This window comes from Haematobia irritans, chromosome 1 (assembly GCF_050003625.1).
Source record: "Haematobia irritans isolate KBUSLIRL chromosome 1, ASM5000362v1, whole genome shotgun sequence".
NCBI lineage: Eukaryota > Metazoa > Arthropoda > Insecta > Diptera > Muscidae > Haematobia > Haematobia irritans.
Window position 1 is genome coordinate 266,816,410 of NC_134397.1, and position 27,349 is coordinate 266,843,758.

Here is a 27,349-nt window from a genome sequence, read left to right on the forward strand (position 1 = left end):
ACAGTATAAAATTTACCAATTTTGGTAGGGTTCTACCTACTGTGGCAACCGTGGTTACTACTCGTCCAAGATGTTGCCACACCAAACAACATCTGATCAAATGCATTGGTGTTAACCACCTTAAGAAATCAAAATAATGCGGTTGAATACCCCAAACCATATGACTGCTAAGATGAAGTCTTCCGTCTGGAATTAAAGAAGATTTTGTCTGCACATCAAGGATTGAGACGTCTGGCAATCATTCAAACACTGATGCCTCTATATGAAATCTCCTGTCGTTACCTCTCGCTTACCATCTCCAATGGGAAAAATATTGTCAGTGTGGGTTCTGAGAATGTGTCTACCGTTTGGAATTATATTTAGTGGATTTCGTCTGCACTTCAAGGACTGAGACGTCTGGCAACCGATTAAACACTGAGGTCTCGATCTGGCATCTCTAGTAATTACCTGTGGCTTAACAGCCCCTTAATTTTCTGTTCTTTGTGGTTAATCAACAATGCCCTTTGTCCATAGTGTTTGGTTTATTGAACAACCATTCCGCAGAAGAATACTAGCTATGTGGGTTCGGAGAGTGACGCTTTCGTCTAAATCTATAAAATCTCTCAAGTAATGGATTTGATCCTGAAAATTGTTTTCTTCATCAAGCTTTTGTGATATTTAAAGTAATAATCAAAAATTATTTCCTTTTACTGTTACGATAATAAAATTTTTTTGATTAATTTTAATAAAAATAAAACAATTTAAAATCTAAATTAAAAATGGACATATAATTTTTTTGGTCAAATATTTTTTTTTTGATTTTTTCTTGTTGTTGTTTATTTTTTGCAAAATTTCTCATATTGGAAGACTACAAATTGATAAATTATCTTAACCGAGTCTATAACAAAAATCCTATGGCATGGAAAACTTAAAATTAGGACTAACCTTAAGGTATGGTTATATTATCACGTATTGTTCGAACAGCCGCCGAAGAGGATAATGAAGAATTTGAATGACTTGAGGAATAATGATGGGGATCAATAAGGACACCAATACACTCATCATCGTCATCCTCAATATCCTCGTCATCATCGTCTAACGAAAGTTTACAAATTTCATCAACATCTTCCACTGTGGTTATTTGACTGGCCACACTCTGTCGTATTTCCAGTTTTTGGTGATTATGATGGATCTTATGGCCAGCTATTGTGCTGCTTGTGGTGGGGCTGGTACATGAGGAGCCTGCCAAAGGCGTTTCATCATAGACTTCCGGTGTTATTTTCCGTTCGGTAGGCGTTGTGGCTGCTGAACTCTTTGATGCTGAACTTGCCACTAGAGCGGTTGTGGTTGTAGTGCTCTGGGCGGCCATGGCGATATTTGAGGAACTATGGAATTTTGCTGTTGTCAAAAAGGACACCTTATTGGGCGGTGGAGGTATGGTTATGGGTGTCAAAGCAAATGTGCAATGTTTACTGGTGGGCGTAACAGCAGTCATGGGTGTTGTGGCTGCACTCAGGGATCCAGGCGAATTAATTGTGGTATGAGGCGAATGGCCAGAGTTCAAGGATAAACTTGTTATGGACGATGGTGTTAAGGCTGTAGCACTGGCTGAACCACCACCCCCGGATGGCATTGGAGGTGTTATGGTAACAATGGCTTTGGTTATATTGGCCATATTGGTGGCATTACCAAAATGAACACCCGATGATCTACGTCTTTGACGATGATTATGACGATGGAAACTTTGACAGCGAGTACAGGACCTTTCACGAGATAGCTGTGGATGATGATGGTGATGCTGCTGCTGATGCTGATGTTGTTGTTGTTGTTGCTGGTGATGATGATGATGATGTTGTAGAACACTGTTTCTACCGCAGTTGCTGCTCCCACTACAGGAACTGCAACTGCTAAGCTGCCGTCACATAATTGAGCGATTTGCATCGAATTGATTTACTGATGAGTAGCCAAAAGATGTTGAAGCAGCCACCATAGCAGCAGCCACATGACACTATAGCAGCAGGTAATGGAAGACAAAAAAAATCAATACGAAAAATTCAATAAACTTTTATTAATAAATTTCGCCATGGGCATATTTAATGGGAACAAAATATACACAGCAAAAAATAGACCATCAAAATTGATTTTTGTCTCTTTCTCATTCCATCATCCCCCCTTATCAAACACAACACAGGACTATTGGATTTTTTTACGATTGCTGAATGTTTAACAACATTGTTATGATTTTTATGGGCTATGAATAAATTTGATGGTATAAACGTGGTGCTGAACTGGGTGCTGTGATACAACAAGACCACATCACTCGTCGTTTCCGTTTCCTTCTGACGAGTACATTTATCAGTTTCCGTTTGAATTTTAACCACTTTGAAAATATTGTGGTTTAATTTTTCTCTCTTAATGCACACACAACGAATTTAAGGTCTAGTGTAATAATTGTTGTAAATTAATTATTTACCATTTATGGTTGGTGAACTATTAAAAGCAAATAGTTCATTGCCCAGTTATTTAATTTTTGGTTTTTTCGTTTTTTTTTATGGATAATAATTTGTCGTTGCCTGGTGAAATTATGATCGTGTGGTTGTTGTTATCTGCAAAATGTGTTTTCTGTGGTAATTTAATGGGCATTATGAATGTCCTATTTGTTTTTTTGCTATTGCTCAACCACATTTGGCCCAGTTTGCCAAAAGGATAATTGGCATTTTGTGTTCATAACAATTGCGCCTAATTGCTGTGTGTGGTATTTAATTGCGTGTGCATTTGTTTGCGTATGTGTGAGTTTGAGAGAGTGAATGGTTTTTTATGGTAAACTATATTTAGTTTCATTTAGTGGAATAATATGAAATGCAAAATACCAATTACATTAATAATTGCTATCTGTTTATTTTACAGCGTTGGGTTTGGTCGTATGGTAACGCTATACTAGATGAAAATTTACTATAAGAAAATTTGATTTGGCTAAACGGTTGGCCGGGTCATATCTTAAATACCCAACACCGTTGATCAAATTAAAGTAGATTTGATGAAACAGACTGAATCAAAACAAGTATATACGGCAGTAATTTCGGCCAGGCCGAATCTTATGTACCCTCCACCATGGTTTGCGTAGAAACTTCTATAGTAGGTAACGGATATAAGCACATCTCATATAAGAAAATTATGCATATAAGAAAGTCATTAAAACACGATACCCTTTTTCTTCTTGTGAATAATAATTGCCTATAAGAAGAAAAAACAAGTATATACGGCCGCAAGTTCGGCCAGGCCGAAGCTTATGTACCCTCCACCATGGATTGCATAGAAACTTCTACTGAAGCCGACGGCAAGGTATCTTAAAACTTCCTAACAACGTAATATATACCACATAGTCCATACGTGGTATATATTAAACTACAAAAGGGCCCATAAAATACGTATATAATTAAGTTTAAAGTTTCTTTAGAAATACAATTTTGACAAAATAACATTTTGACAACATTTTCTATAGAAGTAAAATTTTGAAAAAAAAAAATTTCTATAGAAATAAAATTTGGAAACATTTTTCTATAGAAAAAAAATTTTGACAAAATGTTCTATAGAAATAACATTTTGACAATGTTTTCTATAAAAATAAAATTTTGGTAGATTATTTTTGGCTCGAGTGGCAACCATGATTATGAACCGATATGGATTTTGTGTGATTGGGGATCGGCTATATATAACTATAGACCGATATAGACCAATTTTGGCATGGTTATAAGCGGCCTTATACTAACACCACGTTGCAAATTTCAACCGGATCGGATTAATTTTGCTCCTCCAAGAGGCTCCGGAGATCAAATCTGGGGAACGGTTTATATGGGGGCTATATATAATTATGGACCGATATGGACCAATTCTTGCGTGTTTGTTAGAGACCACATTCTAACACCATGTTGCAAATTTGAACCGGATCGGATGAATTTTGCTCCTCCAAGAGGCTCCGGTGGACAAATCTGGGGATAGATTTATATGGGGGCTATATATAATTATGGACCAATTCTTGCATGGTTGTTAGAGACCATATACTAACACCACGTACCAAATTTCAACCGGATCGGATGAATTTTGCTCCTCTAAGAGGCTCCGGAGGTCAAATCTGGGGATCGGTTTATATGGGGGCTATATATAATTATGGGTTGATGTGGACCAATTTTTGCATGGTCATTAGAGAACATATACCAACACCATGTACCAAATTTCAGCTGGATCGGATGAAATTTGCTTCTCTTAGCGCAAGCCAAATCGGGGGATCGGTTTATATGGGGGATATATATAATTATGGACAGATGTGGACCAATTTTTGCATGGTTGTTAGAGACCATATACTAACACCATGTACCAAATTTCAGCCTGATCGGATGAAATTTGCTTCTTTTAGAGCAATCGCAAGCCAAATTTGGGGGGCTATACGTAAAAGTGGACCGATATGGACCAATTTTTGCACGGTTGTTAGCGACCATATACTAACACCATGTACCAAATTTTAGGGGGATCGGATGAAATTTGCTTCTTTTAGAGCAATCGCAAGCCAAATTTGGGGGTCCGTTTATATGGGGGCTCTACGTAAAAGTGGACCGATATGGCCCATTGGCAATACCATCTGACCTACATCAATAACAACTACTTGCGCCAAGTTTCAAGTCGATAGCTTGTTTCGTTCGAAAGTTAGCGTGATTTCAACAGACGGACGGACGGACGGACATGCTCAGATCGACTCAGAATTTCACCACGACCCAGATTATATATACTTTATGGGGTCTTAGAGCACTATTTCGATGTGTTACAAACGGAATGACAGAGTTAATATACCCCCATCCTATGGTGGAGGGTATAAAAAAACGCATATAAGAAACAAAAATTGTGTATTTTACTGAGTTTCTAACACCCGTTATGGGAGCCACCGTGGTGCAATGGTTAGCATGCCCGCCTTGCATACACAAGGTCGTGGGTTCGATTCCTGCTTCGACCGAACACCAAAAGTTTTTCAGCGGTGGATTATCCTACCTCAGTAACGCTGGTGACATTTCTGAGGGTTACAAACTTCTTTAAGTGGTTTCACTGCAATGTGGAACGCCGTTCGGACTCGGCTATAAAAAGGAGGTCCCTTGTCATTGAGCTTAACATAGAATCGGGCAGCACTCAGTGATAAGAGAGAAGTTCACCAATGTGGTATCACAATGGACTGAATAGTCTAAGTGAGCCTGATACATCGGGCTGCCATCTAACCTAACCTAACCTAACACCCGTTATCCACTGTACTAAAGACTGCCATCCACAATCGAATCGGTAACACTTGACGATAGCAAGGTATCAAGGTATCTTGTTTAATATATATGGGGTATATATTAAACAAAAAACGACCGATTAAATACGTATATAATTCAGTTTGACAAAATTTTCTATAGAAATAAAATTTTGACAAAATTTTCTATAGAAATAAAATTTTGCAAAATTTTCTATAGAACTAAAATTTTGACAAAATTTTCTATAGAAATAAAATCTTGACAAAATTTTATTTCTTTAAAAAATTTTGTTAAAAATTTTATTTCTATAGAAAAAAAAATTTGTAAAGAAATAAAATTTTTCCAAAATTTTCTATAGAAATAAAATTTTGGTAGATTAATTTTGGCTCGAGTGGCAACCATGATGATGAACCGATATGTGACCAATTTTTGTATGATTGGGTATGGAGTATATATAACTAAAGACCGATATGGACCAATTTTGGCATGGTTGTTAGCGGCCATATACTAGCGCTATATACCAAATTTCAACCGAATAGGATGAATTTTATATGGGGGCTATATATAATTATGGATTGATATGGACCAATATTTGCATGGTTGATATAGACCATATACTAACACCACCTACCAAATTTCAACCGAATCGGATGAATTTTGCTCCTCCAAGAGGGTCCGGAGGTCAAAACTGGGATCGGTTTATATGGGGACTAGGTTAGGTATCAGGCTCATTTTGACTATTCAGTCCATTGTGATACCACAGTGGTGAACTTCTCTCTTATCACTGAGTACTGCCCGATTCCATGTTAAGCTCAATGATAAGGGACCTCACTTTTATAGCCGAGTCCGAACGGCGTTCCTCATTCCAGTGAAACCACTTAGAGAAGCTTTGAAACCCTTAGAAATGTCACCAGCATAACTGTGGTGGGATAATCCACCGCTGAAAAACTTTTTGGTGTTCGGTCGAAGCAGGAATCGAACCCACGACCTTGGGTATGCAAGGCGGGCATGCTAACCATTGCACCACGTTTGCGGCTATTTATAATTATGGACCGATGGTCCATGGCTGCATGGCTGTTAGATACCATATACTAACATCACGTACCAAATTTCATCCGGATCGAATGACATTTTCTCTTCCAAGAGGCTCCGGAGTTCAAATCGGGGGATCGGTTTATATGGGGGCTATAAATAAACGTGGGGGGTATACAATACCATCCGACCTACATCAATAACAATTACTTATGTCAAGTTTCAAGTCGTTAGCCTGTTTCGTTCGGAAGTTAGCAGAATTTCAACACACGGACGGACTTAGATCGACTCAGAATTTCACCACGACCCAGAGCAATACCATCCTATGGTGGAGGGTGTAAAAATTGCCAAAGTTTTCTTTATCACTCAATTTACCATGTACGAATATTAGTTATGAACAAAAAATTAAAATAGTTGCTTATTGTAGTTTGTAGTTAATTTATTTCATTAAAATCTATTTACCAGGTGTTGCAAAAACTTTAGGTTTTTGTTTCTTTTATCTTCAGAGTTTATGTAAATGTGTGTGTTACGTGTTATCTGTGTGTGCCTGGTGGTTGAATTATCAATGTAGCTGTATTAGTGACCCAATTTCCAAGTTGTGAAAAGTACACCTCAATAATTTGTGTTCAAGTCGAGCTGACCAAAGGCTAGTGACTCACTGGTAGAATAGGCCAAGGGCTTAAATGATTTCATAGAATAGGGAAAATAAAATTAAAAAATAACACGAAAAAGGTTGTTTTTGTTGAATTCTTTCAATTGTAACCAAACATCCATTTATTTTGCCAAAGTTACACGTAAAGCTAATTAACTTAATTTAGTGCAAAGCCAATATATCTTTTCACAAAAAAAAGCTACACAAAACACTCGTTGTAATTCAAATAATCGACAAAAGTTTTACAATAATTCTTGGAACAAGCTATAAAATAAAAATCACAACCATCAACACCTTTTGGCTATTGAAAAATAATCGAAATCATAAGAAAGAGGAAAACTGAAAAAGGAAGCAGAGTTAAAGGCAAACGAAAAAAAAACACGTAAAGCTATTTATTACATTTGTATATGGAGCATAAATGTGCGAAGGAATTTCTATTCCGTTCTTTTTTTTTTTTTTTTTGCTGTAATAACCTTGGTTGTGTGTGGTCATTCTGTAAGCAATAATTCAAATCCAATCTATACAAATCCCTCTTAGGTGGTTTGGTTTTTCCATTTCATTTTGTTTCTTTGTACTTTTTGCTCCCTTCGGGGTTTTTTCGTTTGATATACCTCTTGTCTCAAGTATCTGCCAAATACCATGGGTGGAAAAATTTTACCAACATAGGGAAAAACTTGTAGTTATTGTAGTAATCTTGTTACTTGGGGTGTAGCACATGATGCACAGTGGGTTGGTCAAGTGTATTTGGTCAATATTAAATTACAACAATTATATACGCCCAAAAGTTCGGGGGCATACCATCATTTTCTTTGAATATGTTACTACGATTTTTGCTGCGGATAAAACATGATGCCCATCCGGCTAATATCTAGCCTGTAGTAAATTTCATATACTTAGGGACTTTGTTAGGGAGCCACCGTGGTGCAATGGTCGATTCCTGCTTCGACCGAACACCAAAAAGTTTTTCAGCGGTGGATTATCCCACCTCAGCAATGCTGGTGACATTTCTGAGGGTTTTAAAGCTTCTCTAAATGGTTTCACTGCAATGTGGAACGCCGTTCGGACTCGGCTATAAAAAGGAGGTCCTTTGTCATTGGGCTTAACATGGAATCGGGCAGCACTCAGTGATAAGAGAGAAGTTCACCAATGTGGTATCACAATGAACTGAATAGTCTAAGTGAGCCTGATATATCAGGCTGCCACCTAACCTAACCTAACCTAACCTAGGGACATTAGAGACCATACATTTAATATAAGGAATTTAAAGCGAGTTTGATGGAATATACCCCTCTCGCAAGAAAATTGGTTCAAATGAAAGTTAAAGTTGGCAATTTGGTAGTGTCAAGACAAAAATCTGCTACTCTAATTTTTGGAAGAGGTTCTCCCCTCTTCACGACTGTTTTAATAAAATTAAACTTCTCCGAATTAAAATATATGTTACAGAGGACGTCGGCGGGGAAGTTATGAAATTAATCGGGTTCATTATTTTTTTAATATTTGCAATGGGAGGGTGACCTCCCCCTTGCCCGACATTTTAAAAATTAGACCAAAATTTTCCGATTCGCTTGATAATTTTCGGGGAAGATTGAAGGTGGCGTATAGACAAAGATCCGCTACTTTAACTTTCGTTATCTGGTCGGGGAGAACAACTCCCCTCTGCTGGGGGAGGTTATGAAGTTAATATGGGGTACCTGATTTTTTTTAATATTTAAAAGGAGAGGAGGGTTTCCTTCTTGTCCGACCTTTTTGAAAATTGGACCAATTTGGTTGAAAATTTTAGGGATGGCTGAAGGTGGAAAAATTGAAAAATTAGACCAAAATTCTCCGATTTGCTTAATCATTGTCGGAGAAGATTGGAGGTGGCGTATAGACAAAGATCAGCTACTTTAACTTTCGTTATCTGGTCGGGGAGGGGAACTCCCCTCTGCTGGGGGAGGTTATGAAGTTAATATGGCGTACCTGATTTTTTTAATATTTAAAAGGAGAGGATGGTTTCCTTCTTGTCCGACCTTTTTGAAAATTTCACGAATTCGGTTGGAAATTTCAGAGAAGGCTGAAAGTGGCGTCTGGACAAAGATCCGCTACGTTAGTTGGTCGTGAAGAAGGGAACATCTCATTTTCCCATTTTCTTCTCCTCCGATTTACGTGAAATTTGCTGAGGACGTGGGGGAGTATATGAGATTAATATGGGGTACCAGATTTTTTTTTTTTTTGAAAGGGAGAAGGATCTCCTCTTTGTCCGAATTTTTGAAAGTTGGACAAAGGTCCGCTAATGTGGGAGAAGGCGATAATAATTGAATATAGGGTACGTGGTTTATCGATATCTGATCGAGGAGTTGCACATTCTCCTTGCCCGGCTTTTTGAAAATTAAAAGTTTTCAGATTTTCTTGAAACTTCTCTACACACAAAAAAATTCTTCAACCACGAATAAATTTGATGTTTTAAATCACAGAAATGATTGTACACAGAAAAAAGTTCACGAAAATTTTTCCAATTAAAGTCTTAATTGAGTTTTAAAAATTAGTTAATTTAAAAAAAAAAAAAAAAAAAAAAACAATCATAAAAATTAATAGTATCAATTAATTTTCTTTAAAAAAAGGGCAAGGAGGATGTGCTCCTCTCTATCTTCCCAGTAAATTTCACATAAATTACACAGAAAAAATATCACCAACATTTTCCAGCTAAAAATTTAATTGGATTTAAAAAAAAATATTCAACTAAAAATTTAATTGGTTCAACACATTTTTTAATTGTAACAAAAATCAATCACAAAAATTGATTGTATAAATTAGTTTTTTAATTGGATCAATTAAAATTTTAATTGATTTTTGTGATTGAAGACATTTCAATTTAAAAATTAATTGGATCAATTAATTTCATGGTTGAATCAATTAAAAAATAATTGTTCGAATTAAAAGATTAATTGATACAATCAATTTTTGTGATTAATTTTTGTTTCAATTAAAAAAAATTGTTGAACCAATTAAATTTTTAATTGAATGTTTTTTAAAATCCAATTAAATTTTTAGCAGGAAAAATTTTGATGAGGCGATCCAGCGATAAAATCGGGGTAACACATTGTCGAAACAATGTTACTTTGAATTACCTAAATTATATTTTATCAAATTTTATTTTTAATAATACAATTCGGTAATTGCATTAGTAATACTATTTCCGTATTTAAAGTGGATTTCACCAAATACTGTCATGATTGAAACCAAAGAGCTATTTAATATCTGGGCAATGTAATTCCAATTTTGCCCATTGTGCAAAGGTAAATCAAGCAGAAAATCGAATGATTACAAGCCTTAAGTCATGTCCCAGATTATCGATAGCTTTTGTTTTTTTCTCCCTCTAGGATTTATTTTGGCAAAGTCATCGGCAATTCATTTGCAAGAATATATTTTGGAATCATCTCAGGTAAGCACAATTGAAAATGCTGGAAAATTTAATCACAAAGTAATATATCATTACGGCAATGATGATAGCAATCATGGAAATAAAAAAAATTTGTACTATATTTTGCTCCGAAATTATTTTGTTTTGTTAAAATAATAAAAATATTTTTTTTTTGTAGTAATCAATACGACTTTTCGACAAGGAAAAAAAGTTTATATTAGAGAATTACGTCTTCTATTCTAAGCAAAATATGCATTCATATTTTAAAGACATGAAATCTTTGACCTCATGACAATATTTTTTTCAGTGTATGTCAGACTCTTGACTTCTAAGAGCCTTTTATGTTTAAGTTTGAGAGGAATTTCAAACATTTCGTCAAAGCGTTCAAACAAGGTTTTTATAAATCAAAACTTCTTGTGAATTGAAAATTTGAATGTATATTAACAGTAATGACCCAGGAAAATTTTCTAAATTGTCTTTCTAGGTTCACTTTGGTGTTTTGACTTTGCATTGAAAAGGCGTCCTCAAGTATGATGGAATTATTGCATCGATATCCTTAAATTGCATCATCTTATGAGGATTTTTCAATGATAGCTACCCTCACAGTCATAAATCAATGATTTATTGAGTTTTAAATTGAGAACTCTTACTATACAAAGTCGAACAATGTAGTTTATAGTTTCCAATGGAAATATTGGTTTGGAGCCAAAGATGTGGTCACTATGAGAAGCAAGTAACCCAAATACCCAATAACCCATCCCAAATACCCAATAACCCATCCAGCTTCAGACACATAACCAAAACTCGCACCATGCACCTCAAGGATCTTTTTATGAGATTTTTATCCTTTGTGTAAGCAATACTTTTGATAAATGTGTGTGTGTTAGTCTGTGATAGTCACTTGACTAGTTCCTACTAATGAGAACTTGGACAATGTCGACAACTAACTACCCAAGAAAGCTCATATGAAGATGTATTCCTTCCTTCATTTGATGGATCGTTGCTATATTTTGGTCAATTTCCATTCCCCAATAAATGAAAAATTGCTTTTTAATGATGGGTTAAGTGGTGTAGTTAATTAAACGAGCTCTTGATGAAAATCCAACAAACATTATTTGAAGATATTCAAGCAGGATTGGGCAGACAATTGCGTTAATGGTTTTGACCTTGTGTGTGTGTGTGTACGAGTATAGATTTAATGTGCTCGAAATTGGAATAAGTGTGCAAGTATATTACACACTTGGCGCCGATAGTATTCATTTGAATCGTAGAAGCTAAGGTATTTCAATGGTCATAGAATTGAACACAATGAATAACTTTTTACAATGTACTTTAGAAACAATGGGTGAAATAAATTGTTGAAAATAAATTTGTACTCGTTTAATTAATTTCTTTAACTTCAGATTGACCTAGTCAGCAGAACAGGAGAATACTCCGTTCATTCCTTTCGTAACACATCGATTTCAGATGGTATAAAGTATATATGAATGTTCTTGATCAGGAAGATATTCTAAGACGATTAGACGATGTCCGTCTGGTTATCTGGATGTCTGTTGTAATGAGCCTTTGATAGTGAATTTATCGTGCTGAAAGTTTGTACAAACTCTTTTATCTGCAGGCAGATCGAAGATGGGTTATATAGACCGATCTAACCGATGGGACCGATGGGTTATATAGACCGATCTAACGATTTGACCCCTTCAGAGTATGGAAGCCCAATTTTCTTTGAATTTCGTACTTTAAACTCGCACATAGCTGTGCTGAATTTGGTAGATATCGGCCAATGGTTTGAAATGAGATCTTGATGGGAGCTGCAATTTTCATCCGATTTGTTTGAAATTTGCAATCTACAAATATTTTAGGCTCATATATGTAAAATAACCTAATTTATGTTGGACATATAAATGACACTAATTTGTTTTAAATTTTGATATAGCCCCTCTACCCAAAGGTATTTTCATTTTTGTTTCTTGAACGCTTAGACAGAAATTTAAGACTGCTTTAAGAAAGTAGAGAAATAATTTTTCTTGAAATCTAAAATCTTAAGTTACAAATCCACAATTGAACTTTGGAACCATATCCTATGGGAAATTGATGCAAATTGCCACTGACGGACCTATCACAGAACTAGTACCTGTGCTCCAGTTAGTTGCAATTTTTAAATAGTCGTAATTTATTTATTTCCGCACTCGTTTGATATTAAAATCTTAGAACCTTAAGATTTTAATATCAAGCATTTTCACATTTAGTGAAATAAAATTATCAGAATGACCTATTGTTCGACATATTTCAAAAGTTTTTTTTTATACCCTCCACCATAGGATGGGGGGTATATAAACTTTGTCATTCCGTTTGTAACACATCGAAATATTGCTCGAAGACCCCATAAAGTATATATATTCTGGGTCGTGGTGAAATTCTGAGTCGATCTGAGCATGTCCGTCCGTCCGTCTGTTGAAATCACGCTAACTTCCGAACGAAACAAGCTATCGACTTGAAACTTGGTACAAGTAGTTGCTATTGATGTAGGTCGGACGGTATTGCAAATCGGTCCACTTTTACGTATAGCCCCCATATAAACGGACCTCCAAATTTGGCTTGCAGACCCTCTAAGAGAAGCAAATTTCATCCGATCCGGCTGAAATTTGGTACGTGGTGTTAGTATATGGTCTCTAACAACCATGCAAAAATTGGTCCACATCGGTCCCTAATTATATATAGCCCCCATATAAACCGATCCCCCGATTTGGTTTTCGGAGCCTCTAAGAGAAGCAAATTTCATCCGATCCGGCTGAAATTTGGTACGTGGTGTTAGTATATGGTCTCTAACAACCATGCAAAAATTGGTCCACATCGGTCCCTAATTATATATAGCCCCCATATAAACCGATCCCCCGATTTGGTTTTCGGAGCCTCTAAGAGTATAAAAATTCATCCGATCCGGCTGAAATTTGGTACATGGTGTTGGTATATAGTATCTAACAACCATGCAAAAATTGATCCACATCGGTCCATAATTATATATAGCCCCCCTATTAACACATCCCCATAATCATGGTTGCCACTCGAGCCAAAAATAATCTACCAAAATTATATTTCTATAGATAATATTTTCAAAATTATATTTCTATAGAAATTTTTTTCAAAATTTTATTTCTATAGAAAATTTTGTCAAAATTTTATTTCTATAAAAAATTTTGTTAAAATTTTATTCGGTTCATAATCATGGTTGCCATTCAAGCCAAAAAAAAAAAAACTACCAAAATTTTATTTCTTTAGAAAATTTTGTCAAAATTTTATTTCTATAGAAAATTTTGTTAAAATTTTATTTCTATAGAAAATTTTGTTAACATTTTATTTCTGTAGAAAATTTTGTCAAAATTTTATTTCTAAAGAAAATGTTGTCAAAATTTTATTTCTATAAAAAAATTTTAAAATTTTATTTCTATAAAAAAATTTTAAAATTTTATTTCTATAGAAAATTTTGTCAAAATGTTATGTCTATAGAAAATTTTGTCAAACTGAATTATATACGTATTTGAGCGACCTTTTTTGATTTAATATATACGACGTATGGACTTACATACAATTTAGAAGACGGTGTTACCGCAACTTAAGTAATTCGATTGTGGATGGCAGTGTTTAGAAGAAGTTTCTACGCAATCCATGATGGAGGGTACATAAGCTTCGGCCTGGCCGAACTTACGGCCGTATATACATAATATACCCCATCATTAAATGGTGGTGGGTACAAAATTATAAACTATAGCTCTTTACTTTCTTACATTAAATATCAGCCGCTCTGTATTTTAATGCAACACTTAAGCTGTAGAAAATCCATGTTTCAAAATCTATAAGTTACATATGTGGTAGACAAATTTATAGAAGAATACTAATCCCCCAATGTGCTATCCGGCAAATTTTGGATAATTACTTCTTCTACTTAAATACTGACCAATTAATTACAGTATAGTAATTGCTTTTTTATCAAAAGAGTTTCATTGAATGATCTGATATGGTACCGTAGACATAATTAAAGTCCTATAAGTTAGTTCACCGCCTATACAGAGATGATATCTTTGTTAAATGTCTGATACATATTTGTGACATGAATTTATTAAAACAAAATGTCATGTGAGTATTTTAAATTAATTGCTTAGTAATCAGTATATAGCACATTATGATAAGGATGGCATAAGGAAGAGTTATAAGTGATTCTAAAGATATGTTATTGTGAGAATAAATTTTCAATGACTCATTTCCTCTTGCGAGGAATCGAGAGAAATACGCCAATAAAATGGTGCCCGCGCAAGCACTTGAGACCAAGTGCGCAAGCACTTGAGACCACGCAAAAAAATAATTCTTCTCCCAAACGAAATTTTAGACAAACAAAGTTCGTTTCTCATTTGCTTTTCGTTGAAAGGAAGTGTATTTGGAAGAAAAGTATATACTTTTTGTGATAAACGTTTATTCTTTTCCAGGATGTAAAAACAATTTCATAAAGACTAACTCAAAAAAAAAAAAAAAAAATTCTGGCTAATTGCATTTCCCCTCACATCTTTCTCACTTCCACGAAGTTTTTTAGTTTTTTGCACCTTTTTCTGTAATACAAACAATGTAGAAAAAATTATACGATTTTATAAATTTTTTATATTTTTTCATAATTTTGTTTTACCTTTCGCCTGGACGGAGAATCGAACCGCGGACCATGTACTTTGTAAGCCAACGCACTAACCACTGAGCTATGTACCTGTTATGTTATATCCATATAAGTTATATTTATATAGCATAGCTTGTGGCGCCCACGAACCGAATAAACAAAGTTTATTTAACAGGACAAACATTTAGTTTGGCACTGTGGAGCAGTGGTTGCTACGTCCGACTTGCATGCCAAGGGTCGTGGGTTCGATCCCTGCTTCGACCAAAGTTTTTTTTTTTTTTTTTAACATATATTCCAGATATGTTCGGAAGATTCCGAAAAAATGTTCAACATTACATTGTAGTATATTAAATTTTGAACTGTAAAATGTGTCTTATTAAAGACCTAAAGTCAGAAAAGAACAGTGTTTGATATAAACGAAATGGACTGTTTGTTGTTTCAAAAATAACTTTTTTTATTGAAAAAATAAAAATTTTGTAACAAACGAATTTTTTTGGTGATAAAAGTTTAAAATTTTCGAAGCAATTCAAAAAACTCTAACAAAAGAAAAACGTTTCCGGTACAAGTTTTCCAAACGTTTTTTTTTCTTTGCGTGTATATATTATGGGTCGTGGCGAAATTCTGAGTCGATCTAAGCTTGTCCGTCCGTCCGTCTGTTGAAATAACGCTAACTTCCGAACGAAACAAGCTATCGACTTCAAACTTGGAACAAGTAGTTGTTATTGATGTAGGTCGGATGGCATTGCAAATGGGCCATATCGGTCCACGGACCCCCAGACTTTGCTTGCGAAGCCTATAAGAGTAGCATATTTCATCCGATCCGGCTGAAATTTGGTACATGGTGTAAGTATATGGTCTCTAACAACCATGCAAAAATTGGTCTATATCGGCCCATAATTATATATAGCCCCCATATAAACCGATTCCCAGATTTGACCTCCGGAGCCTCTTAGAGGAGCAAAATTTATCCGATCTGATTGAAATTTGGTACGTTGTGTTCGTATATGATATCTAAAAACCATGCAAAAATTGTTCCATATTGGTCCATAATTATATATAGCCCCCATATAAACCGATCCCCAGATTTGACCTCCGGAGCCTCTTAGAGGAGCAAAATTCATCCGATCCGGTTGAAATTTGGTACGTGGTGTTAGTATATGATCTCTATCAACCATGCAAAAATTGGTCCATATTGGTCCATAATTATATATAGCCCCCAAATAAACCGATCCCCAGATTTGGTTTGCGGATCCTCTAAGAGAGCCAAATGTCATCCGATCCGGCTTAAATTTTGCACATGGTATTAGTATATGGTATCTAACTACCATGCCCAAATTGGTCCATATCGGTCCATAATTATATATAGCCCCATATAAACCGATCCCCAGATTTGACCTCTTAGAGGAGCAAAATTCATCCGATCCGGTTGAAATTTGGTACGTGGTGTTAGTATATGGTATCTAACAACCATGCCAAAATTGTTTTTTTATACCCTCCATCATAGGATGGGGGTATATTAACTTTGTCATTCCGTTTGTAACACATCGAAATATTGCTCTAAGACCCCATAAAGTATATATATTCTGGGTCGTGGTGAAATTCTGAGTCGATCTAAGCATGTCCGTCCGTTCGTCTGTGGAAATCACGCTAACTTCCGAACGAAACAAGCTATCGACTTGAAACTTGGCACAAGTAGTTGTTATCGATGTAGGTCGGACGGTATTGAAAATGGGCCATGTCGGTCCACTTTTACGTATAGCCCCCATATAAAGGGACCCTCAGATTTGGATTGTGGAGCCTCTAACAGAAGCATATTTCATCCGATCCGCCTGAAATTTGGTACATGGTGTTGGTATATGGTCTCTAACAACCATGCAACAATTGGTCCACATCGGTCCATAATTATATATAGCCCCCATATAAACCGATCCCCAGATTTGGCTTGCGGAACCTAAAAGAGAAGCAAATTTCATCCAATCCGGCTGAAATTTGGTACATGGTGTGCGTTATGTGCTCTATAAAAACCATACAAAAATTGGTCCACATCGGTCCATAATTATATATAGCCCCCATATAAACCGATCCACAGATTTGGCTTGCGGAGCCTCTAAGAGAAGCAAATTTCATCCGATCCGTCTGAAATGCGGTACATGATGTTGGTATATGGTCTCTAACAACCATGCAAAAATTGCTCCACATCGGTCCATAATTATATATAGACCCCATATAAACCGATCTCCAGATTTGGCCTCAAAGAGAAGCAAATTGCATCCGATCTGGCTAAGATTTGGTACATGGTGTTGGTATATGGTCTCTAACAACCGTGCAAAAATTGGTCCACATCGGTCCATAATTATATATAGCGCCCATATAAACCGATCCCCAGATTTGGGTTCCGGAGCCTCAAAGAGAAGCAAATTTCATCCGATCCGCCTAAAATTTGGTACATGATATTGGTATATGGTCACTAACAACCATGCAAAATTGGTCCACATCGGTTCATAATTATATATAGCCCCCATATAAACCAATTCCCAGATTTGGCTTGCGAAGTCTCCAAGAGAAGCAAATTTCATCCAATCCGGTTGTAATTTGGAACATGGTGTTAGTATATGATCTTTAACAAGCGTGCCAGAATTGGTCCATATCGGTCCATAATTATATATAGCCCCCATATAAAACGTTCTCCAGATTTGAGGAGCAAAATTCATCCGATCCGGTTCAAATTAGGAACGTGGTGTTAGTATATGGTCGCTAACAACCATACCAAAATTGGTCCAATCACACAAAAATTGGTCCATATCGGTTCATAATCATGGTTTCCACTAGAGCCAAAAATAGTCTACCAAAATTTTATTTCTATAGAAAATTTTGTCAAAATTTTATTTCTATAGAAAATTTTGTCAAAATTTTATTTCTACAGAAAATTTTGTCAAAATTTTATTTCTATAGAAAATTTTGTCAAAATTTTATTTCTAGAGAAAATTTTGTTAAAATTTTATTCGGTTCATAATAAAATTTTCATCATTGTCAAAATTTTATTTCTATAGAAAATTTTGTTCAAATTTTATTCATAATCATGGTTGCCACTCGAGCCAAAAATAATCTACCAAGATTTTATTTCTATAGAAAATTTTGTCAAAAGTTTATTTCTATAGAAAATTTTGTTAAAATTTTATTTCTGTAGAAAATTTTGTCAAAATTTTATGTCTACTTTGTCAAACTGAATTATATACGTATTGGATCGATCTTTTTTGATTTAATATATACCACGTTTGGACTTACATACAATTTAGAAGATGGTGTTAGGAGGTTTTAAGATACCTTGCCATCGGCAAGCGTTACCGCAACTTAAGTAATTCGATTGTGGATGGCAGTGTTTAGAAGTTTCTACGCAATCCATGATGGAGGGTACATAAGCTTCGGCCTGGCCGAACTTACGGCCGTATATACTTGTTTTTTTTTCTTTTGATTTGCAGTATGCCGATAAAGCCTTCGCGGGAACTTCCATCTAACTTCAACCGTCAGAATCATCTATATTCAGGAATAAGTCATCCGAGTCGGCACAATCTATAATCCTCCATCTCATACGAAATATCACATTCAATGGTCCTAGTCACTACGAATTCGGAGTTTGTAGATTTGGTTACTAACTCTACAGACACCGCATCAACCCGAGCTAATCATAACACTGAACAGTCACCGACGGATTATCAACGGATCGTCAACGACTACACAGAATCAACAAAACCGAAGAAGTACCGACTGTATCAACGAATCGACAGCGAACATTCCGATTCAAGGAACCGCATTATCGTTACTGAACAGTCACCGACGCATTATCAACGAATAGTCAATGGCAAACTTTAATCAACAACACCGAAAAACTTTTCCTGAATGAACAACATTCCCTACCAAGATCGTCAACAAATAAATTATTATCAACCGAGAAACCGACGACTTCGAATAGTGTTCAACTGTACCAAAACGAAAACTTCGCAGCAACAAGGCCCACACAATGAAAAAAACTAACTACCCTGAATATATTTTATGACAATTAAAACCATTATACGTATATAAGGCCAAATAAATAGAATTCGTACGAATTGTGTATTTAATTGAAGATTCGTGGGTCGTTAAAAATGATCCTGGACGACCACAGGTCTACCTCAGCCGACGACAAAACCACGGTAAAATTCCATCAAAGCAAAAACGTAAGCCAGCTACGTTTAGAAGATACTGGAATTATCACAAAAAAAGGTTGAGCTGTAAATAGATCAATATAGCATCGTACATATCCAGACAAGGAAACAAAACTCGACTATTGGTAATGACACAATTGTTTACAGGACATTTCATATGTTTGTGAAAGTATGAAAGATTTAATAAATCATCCGTGGCGACATATCGCCCAAAATGATTTTTGGGCGTTATGACCACCCTTGGGGCCGACAAATGCTAGTTTTACCTCTTCTTCCAGCATAAGAAATTAAAACAGGATTCGATATTTGTCAATAAGAAGCATATTTATCTATTAAATATTTAAAAAATTCCACAAATTGTATTATATGTAGAACCGTATATAGTTTTTAACAATTTAAAAAAAATATTTTTTATACCCTCCAACTGTTTGTAACACATCGAAAGATTGCTCTTAGACCCCAGAAAGTATATATTCTGGGTCGTGGGAAATTCTGAGTCGATCTAATGGTGATTTCGATTGGTCGAATCGAAATTTTTTGTTCGAAACTTTTTGTTCGATTGGAAATTTCAGTGCATTCAACCCAAAATGTGCACGTCGATTGACGGGGTGTAACCTATCGCAAGAGAAAAAGTGTAACCCATTTTACACCGTAGCTGATATACGGTGCACATGGTTACACTTTCAATCAGATGAATGCGCTTTTATTCTTCGATCTAAATAATAGCGTTGTTGAAAATACAAAAGAAAATGCGTGACGCGTGTATTGTGGTTGCTTTTCAATTTCTTCAATACAGCTGATTAATTTACCAAGAAGAAGAATATCAATTGTTTAGTGCCGCGGCAAAAAAAATGGATATTAAATATTTTTGATATAAGCAAAATGTAAAAATCAAATGCGTTTTATTTTTTGGCCGACACCATTGTAGATGCGCTATTGGAGAGTAGTTCTTCTGACGATGATGAAGAAGTTACAACATCATTGCTTGGACGAAACGACCAACGGTGAGTTAAAAACTTTGTTGAGGATGTAATTAATTTGTACTCTGAAGTAGAAGTAAGATCATTAAAAATATATAAAATCAAAAGTTTTAACAGTTTCCCTTAGTTCAAGAAAAATTTGCGTGTTAGTCGAGATTCAAAATATTTCCGCCAAATGTCTTTTGTTTTGATTTTATATCAGTGTTGCACCTTTTTTGTTCGTTTTCACACGCAAACGGTGTTGTCATTGCAAGGAGTTTCGGGAACACCATTAAATGTTCTACCATTTCTATGCAACACTTTTTTCCCAAACGGAATCACCATAAGCGTGTCCGTCCGTCCGTGTGTTGAAATCACGCTAACTGACGCCTCCATATAAACCAGCACCCAGATTTGCTAGATTTGTTAGTAAATGTTTTTTAACAACCATGCAACTACCATATCGGTTCATATTTTGTTGTTATTGATGTAGGTCGAATGGTATTGCAAATGGGCCATATCGGACCACTTTTACGTATAGCCTCCATATAAACCAACACCCAGATTTGCGGAGCCTCTTAGAGAAGCAAATTTCATTTCATCCGGTCGAAATTCGGTACGTGGTGTTAGTATATGGTCTCTAACAACCATGCAACCACCATATCGGTTCATAATTATATATAGCCTCCATATAAACCGATACCCAGATTTGATCTCCGGAGTCTCTTGGAGGAGCAAAATTTATCCGATCCAGTTGAAATTTGGTACGTGGTGTTAATATATGGTCTCTAACAACCATGCAAAAGTTGGTCCATATCGGTCCATAATTATATTTAGCCCCCATATAAACCGATTTGGATTTAGAGCCTTTTGGAGGAGCAAATTTCATCCGATTCAGTTGAAATTTTGTGTACGCTAACAACCGGGCCAAATTTGGTCCATATTGGTCTATAATTATATATATATATATATATATATATATATATATATATATATATATATATATATATATATATATATATATATATATATATATATAGCCCCCATATTTCAATTCTGGCTCTATAATTGCCGCGCAAAAGTTCATACCAGTTCGTAATTGTTTGTAGAATTCCCTATATATACCTTTTTTGCCTAGTATGGACTAACTTACCATTTAGAAGACGATATTAAGAAGTTTTAAAATACCTTGACATCGGTAAGTATTACTACAACCCAAGTAATTCGATTGTGGATGACAGTCTTTAGTTGAAGTTTCTACACAATCCATGGTGGAGGGTACATTAGATTCGGTCTGGTCTAACTTACGGCCGTATTTACTTGTTTACATTTAAAAACATTATTTATATTCAATTATATTCAAAGGGTCATAACACCCACATATCTTATGGGACTTTATGACCGCGATGCGGGATGACATAGAAGCCAAACTAAAATTGGGCGATTTTGCCGCCCCAAGAATAATTTTGGGCGATTTGTATGCTGAGGGATATGTCCGGTCGCCGACTAACGTTTATCACCAAAGAAAGTATTCCAGAGTAAAATCAAATTGTTCGCCATAGTTGTTATCACCAGAGTAAAATAAAATTGTTCGCCATAGTTGTTATCACTGGATCCCGTCGTAGTGGGGCCTTCGAAACTTTTCAATAAACTAGATGGATTCAATTCTGGAATTGTATGGTCAATATAGATTCATGTTTTTGTCATAACAACCATAAGATGAGAAACCATTTCTTTTTACATTTGCATTTGTTCGTTACCCTCTATATCCATAAGGTTTACACGAGTATGTTATGGCTGATGTCACTTGCCAAATTGTGTCTCTAAATAACTACGGTGTCATGAACGAGTTAGCAGATGATTTGTGTGGGTGCCACGGCAGGATATGAATTCGTGTTGGAGATACATTTTATTATAAGGTGAACGTTAATCTACTTGCTTAACACTACAAGAGCAACTTTATCAACAATCAAAACAACTAGAACATTATTAACAACAACAACAATATGAAGGTGAATCAAGGACAAACTCCACACCATTCAAATTTAAACCAGGAGTGAACGAAGTGCACTTAGCCAACAGTAGTGGGGTTAAAACTCGTACATACCTCATTGAAATACCTCAAGAATTTGTAGAAGTGGAAAATTCATGGAAACAAGTAAGGAGTTTAACCTCACTGGAATGACTTCTGAATCAGAGCGAATGATGTTTGCATTTCAATGTACAGTAGTAACTGTTCTAGGAAAGCAGCAAAAGAAATACTTCACAAATTCCATATTAGATGAAGTACCACGCAATGAGATACCACCACTTCACGGAAACAACAGTCAATGAACATTTCTGTGGAATTGTTTAAGTAATCAGCTTACATTTTCTCTGTAACATTCGCTACTTCTTCTGCCCAGGTTGCTATTGGGAGTAGGTGAACTGGATCGAGTACTCTTCTAAGTAGGAAACAGCATTACAGTTTCTTTCACATTTTCAATTAAACAAGTATTTCGTTAAATGCAAAGCAATTCGAAGATATGTTCCTTTGTCTATGAGGGAGAGAATTATGGAGGTGACGATGATAACTGTAAAATGTTCGAAGAGATTGTTACAAATGCAGCATTGTATATAGCAAGTGGAATGATTGTTGAAGTTCGCCAGAATTATTTTATAATTGCAACGAAAGTTCCATACTGTAGACTGATAATATTGGACATCCTCTTCTTATACTTTACCATCAATACTATGGTAGCCTCCCGAGGCGTAAAACAATCATTTAACATTGCCATTGTATTGTGGTATATATAACAACACACCTCTTCTCTTCACTTGATATGTTTCTCTTCAGTGCTGATGTTATTTTTTCTTCTCTGTTTGCATCATTATTATTAGATATAGGTCTGCTCACATGAATTGTGACGTACATGTTGGATGCCATGTAGAGAACATGTGGAGTAACATCGTCTGGTTGCAAATCTCTGTAAAGTACCATAGGTTAGAGATCAGTAATGAAATCAAGTAATGGACAAAAACACACACACACATATATAGTGATAAAGAAACCCATGGAGTTACACTCAATCAGGAACAATGGGACACAGACATATTGGTTTTTGGGAGAGAGAGAGTGTGATTGAGAAAATTGATAGGGAATAACGTTGACATCGTAAACATTTGGATGGTAGGAATCGAGAGACGTGATTTAATTCGGTTGAGTTATAAGTGCAGAAGAAACATTTAAAAATACAATTAAAAATACAAGAACTTTAAATTGCATAATTGTAACAGTTATTGGTATCGACGTGTTATGAGTAATTCCTAAACTTGATTGACTTTTTTTTAATCCACTATGCAGGCTGACGGACTCGTATCGGACTTATTTTCGTGAAAGAAATATAGCAATATCGGTTTGGTATTCAATTCTTCAAGGTAGGTCTGGTATGTGGCCAGGTTGCAAAGAGGTTTCTGGAAACCAGAGTTCTGGAATCTGGATCCAAAAAACGTAAAAATGCTGTTCGACTCCGACTGCGGCCAATCCAAAATTTCAAAAACATTTGTAACTAAATTAAAACAACATTCCATTGAGTTTTTCAATCGATAAACGAAAACGAAGTCGTGCACTTTCTACTTCCCATAAATAAGTTTCAGACGATATTACCGCATAATTTTACCCTTACAAATGCACTTTGTAGTAAGGGTGAAATTATATGGCAATTTAAAAATGACGAGGTGACACCACGATTCGTGCCAAAAATAATCTTCCAAAATTTTAGCAAAAAAAAGTTTAAAAAAAAATAGATTTTAAAGTTTTTGATGAAATTTTTGTCGCTAGTGAAAAATGTCTTTCCTTCAAATGAAATGTTTTATTATAATATTTCATTTTAAATTATGATATTAATTAAAGGAAGAGCCCACTCACAATGGATTTTTTTGTCACAATTTTATTTTTTTAGAAAATTTTCTCAAATTTTTTTCTACAGAAAATTTTGCTTGTATTGAAATTATTTGTCAACGTTTTATTTTTATGTAAAATGTTACATCTTTAGAAAATTTTGTCAAAATTTTATTTCTATAAAAAAATTTTTCAAAATTTTATTTCTATAGAAAATTTTGTCAAAATTTTATTTTTATGGAAAACTAGCGTAACCCGGACCGCTTCGCTGCGCCTTCCGAAGCGTATTTGTAGGAACATTTTGAGTTAACTTAGTCAACCATATCCTTCGTGTTGAAAACAAATTCGAAAAGATTTGAATTCTTTCAAACAAATCGGACTACGTGCTTTTTCGTTTAAATATAGGTACAAATACGGCGGTTCGTCTTAAAAAATGTCGGGGAGAGGGTGTACCCTTTCCTCCAAATTTTTTAAATAATGTTCCGTATTCAAGTAGTTGGACAATCTTCTATATTTCTTGTGAATTTTAAGTGTGGTTTGTCAAGGAAAGGTATCCTTCTCCTCAACATATCTGAAAATTAAGCACTATATTATAATAACATACAAAGAATTACTGTTTCCCATCCAATAAATCGGAAAAAGCAAAAGTTTTAAAAAATTTTACCACATTAACATTTGCTAAAATGTTGGAAAATGATGCACCCTCTACGTTGGCTGCCAATTTCATGTAAATTTAAGTTCTTTACTAAAAAGAAGTCTGGCAGAAGCCTGTGCAAAAATCATAAAATTATGTACCGAGTTCCCATTTACAGACAACCCTCTACTTTAAATTAAAAAAAAAAAAACGGACAAAAGGGAACCCTCTCCACACCTTCGCTCCACTCCGACCTGATATCGGACTATCACATACCCTATATTAATTTCACAACTACTCAATGGTCCCTATAAAATCTATCGAAGTAAATCGACAAAGTTTATTTCAATTTTCCCCTTCCCCAACCAGATATAGAAAAATCATATACCAATTTAAAAATCAGGGATAAATTTAATCACCTTCTCCCACGTTCCCTGTAAATGTCATGTAGATCGGATATGTGTAAATTTTGCTCTATTGTTTTAAAGGGACGTCACTTTCCCCGATACAATATCGAAAAACACCGTAGTAAATAGCACCCCTAACCTTCCCTGAAAATTTTTAAAATTTTCCAAGGAAGGTTGCCTCTTGATTCATAACCTTCCCCCACTGCCTTTGTAAATTTCATGAAAACTTAAGAATTTTTTTTTTTTTTTATAAGCCTATAGGGGCCTCTCTTCCGTCCAAATATCACAAAATCAGTTATCAACTGTTAATATCGTAACCTCTCCCCAGTCCTCTGTAAATTTCAACTAACTCGGTAAAGTTTAATTGTTTCTCTGTATGTACTTAAGAGAAGCGGATGTCTCCCTATGCCCTTTTATTTTTATTAAAAAATCAGGAACCTGATATAAATTTCATAACCTCACCTATTTTTTCCGTAACATTTCATTCGGGGGAGTTTAGTTTTGTTTTCACTGTACTTTAAATATAAAGTCGGTCAAAGGGGTGGTCCCCCTCCCCGACCAAATATCGAAAAATAATGTAGTGGATTTTTGTCTAGATGCCAACCCCAACATTCAATGAAAAGCAAATCGCATAAGTTTGTTCCAAGTTTCAAAAAGTAGGGCAAGGGGGAGGTCCCCCTCCCCATCCACATATGAAATCATCGGGTACCCCATATTAATTCCATAATCTTACCACATGTTCTCTGTAAATCTCAGATAATTTAAAGAATTTTAGTTGTTTCACTGTGCTTTAAAAAAAAGTCGAACAAAGGGGAGGCCCCCTCCGCCGCCAAATATCGAAATAAAAAGTAGCGGATCTTTGTCTAGATGCCAACCCCAATCTTCAATGAAAATTTCAAGCAAATCGGTCAACTTTGGTCCAATTTTCAAAAAGTCCGACGAAGGGGAGGTCCCCCTCCGCGACCAGGTGTCAACAAATGAGGTACCCCATTTTCACCGCATGAACGTCCCCTACGATCTCTGAAAGTTTCAAGTAAATAGGTTCAGCCGTTTCGGAGCCAACTCGGAACATACAAACAAACAAATAAACAAACATAGATTGAATTTTATATATATAGATTTTGGCAAAATTTTATTTCTATAGAATATTTTTTGTCAAACTTTATTTTTATGTAAAATTTTGTCAAAATTTTACTTCTTTAGAAAATTTTGTCAACATTTTATATCTATAGAAATTTTGACCTAATTTTATTTCTACAGAAAATTCGGACAAAATTTTATTTCTACACAAAAAAATTTTTGCTTTTTCCAACTTTCAAGGAGACTAATCGCTCCAAGTTCACTTCAAGATAACCTTCGATAAGAAGGGGCCCAAAATCAGTAATGGTTCTTAAAACCTTTGATGCTGTATACGACTTACAATCCAAGGTCACCATGTGACCTCGCGTGAAATTAAAGTAATCTTGGGTATTATTGGGGTCAGCATTTATTCAATATTGCTTAAATATATTAGGGTAGAAAATAAAAAAAAAATCGTTCTCGTTGCATAACTCAATTGACACATTTTTGAGACGTTGCTTAGGGTTGAGTAGTAGATCATGTTTTCTTTATGTCAATTATTGAACTCGTAACTATTTGTGTTATCAGGTGGACATGTATTTGTATCTCCGAAACTTTGTTCATTACACCGCATACAAAATGTCAATTTTTGTTAATACCCTAAACTTCACTTGACAACAACTTACGAAAACTGTCTGTTATCGTTAAAGTATATACCAGTATACTAAGATAATTTAATTTTCATTAATGTCAAAAGAGATTTCTTAACCAGTTCATTAAGATTTATTTATCCCAAACGAGGTTGGGTTACTTGTAAGGCTCCTATTCTTGGCCATCTATCTTCAATTATTTTCTCCCCTCCTAAAATACATCTCAAGTAACCAAAATGTAAACAAAAACAATGAAAAGGATACCACTGGTGTTGGAATATCAAGTGGGACACTCACAAATAAATTACATTGTGACATAAAAAAGGACACAAAGAGGGCTTCATGGAGTTTCCAGCTTCTTTGGTTTTTTTTTGTGTTTTGGGTAAATGCTGTGAAAAATTTGTTAACTTTTAAATTAAACGACATAATATATTTTTTTTGTTTCTTCAAAACCAAATAACATCAAACAGCGAAAACATGGAACGGAAATAATCAGAAAAAAATCCTAGATTAAGAAACATGACTGTTACCCCAAAAAATGATGGGCATTAATCAG

General features: G+C 35.2%; 1 protein-coding gene across 2 annotated transcripts in view; it reads right to left on the bottom strand.

Moving 5' to 3' along the window:
* Positions 1-1,832: 1,832 nt before the first annotated feature.
* Dop1R2 (dopamine receptor 2) overlaps positions 1,833-27,349 on the bottom strand; it is a 55,840-nt gene continuing 30,323 nt past the window's right edge. Inside the window, exon 3 of one of the 2 annotated variants that reach the window (XM_075288577.1) lies at positions 1,833-1,987. In XM_075288577.1, the coding sequence (XP_075144692.1) occupies positions 1,898-1,987 (90 nt within the window). In that variant the 3' untranslated portion in view covers positions 1,833-1,897. Of the gene's footprint in view, positions 1,988-23,039; positions 23,130-27,349 lie in introns of those variants that run through there. The other variant, XM_075288576.1, reaches the window with a different exon arrangement.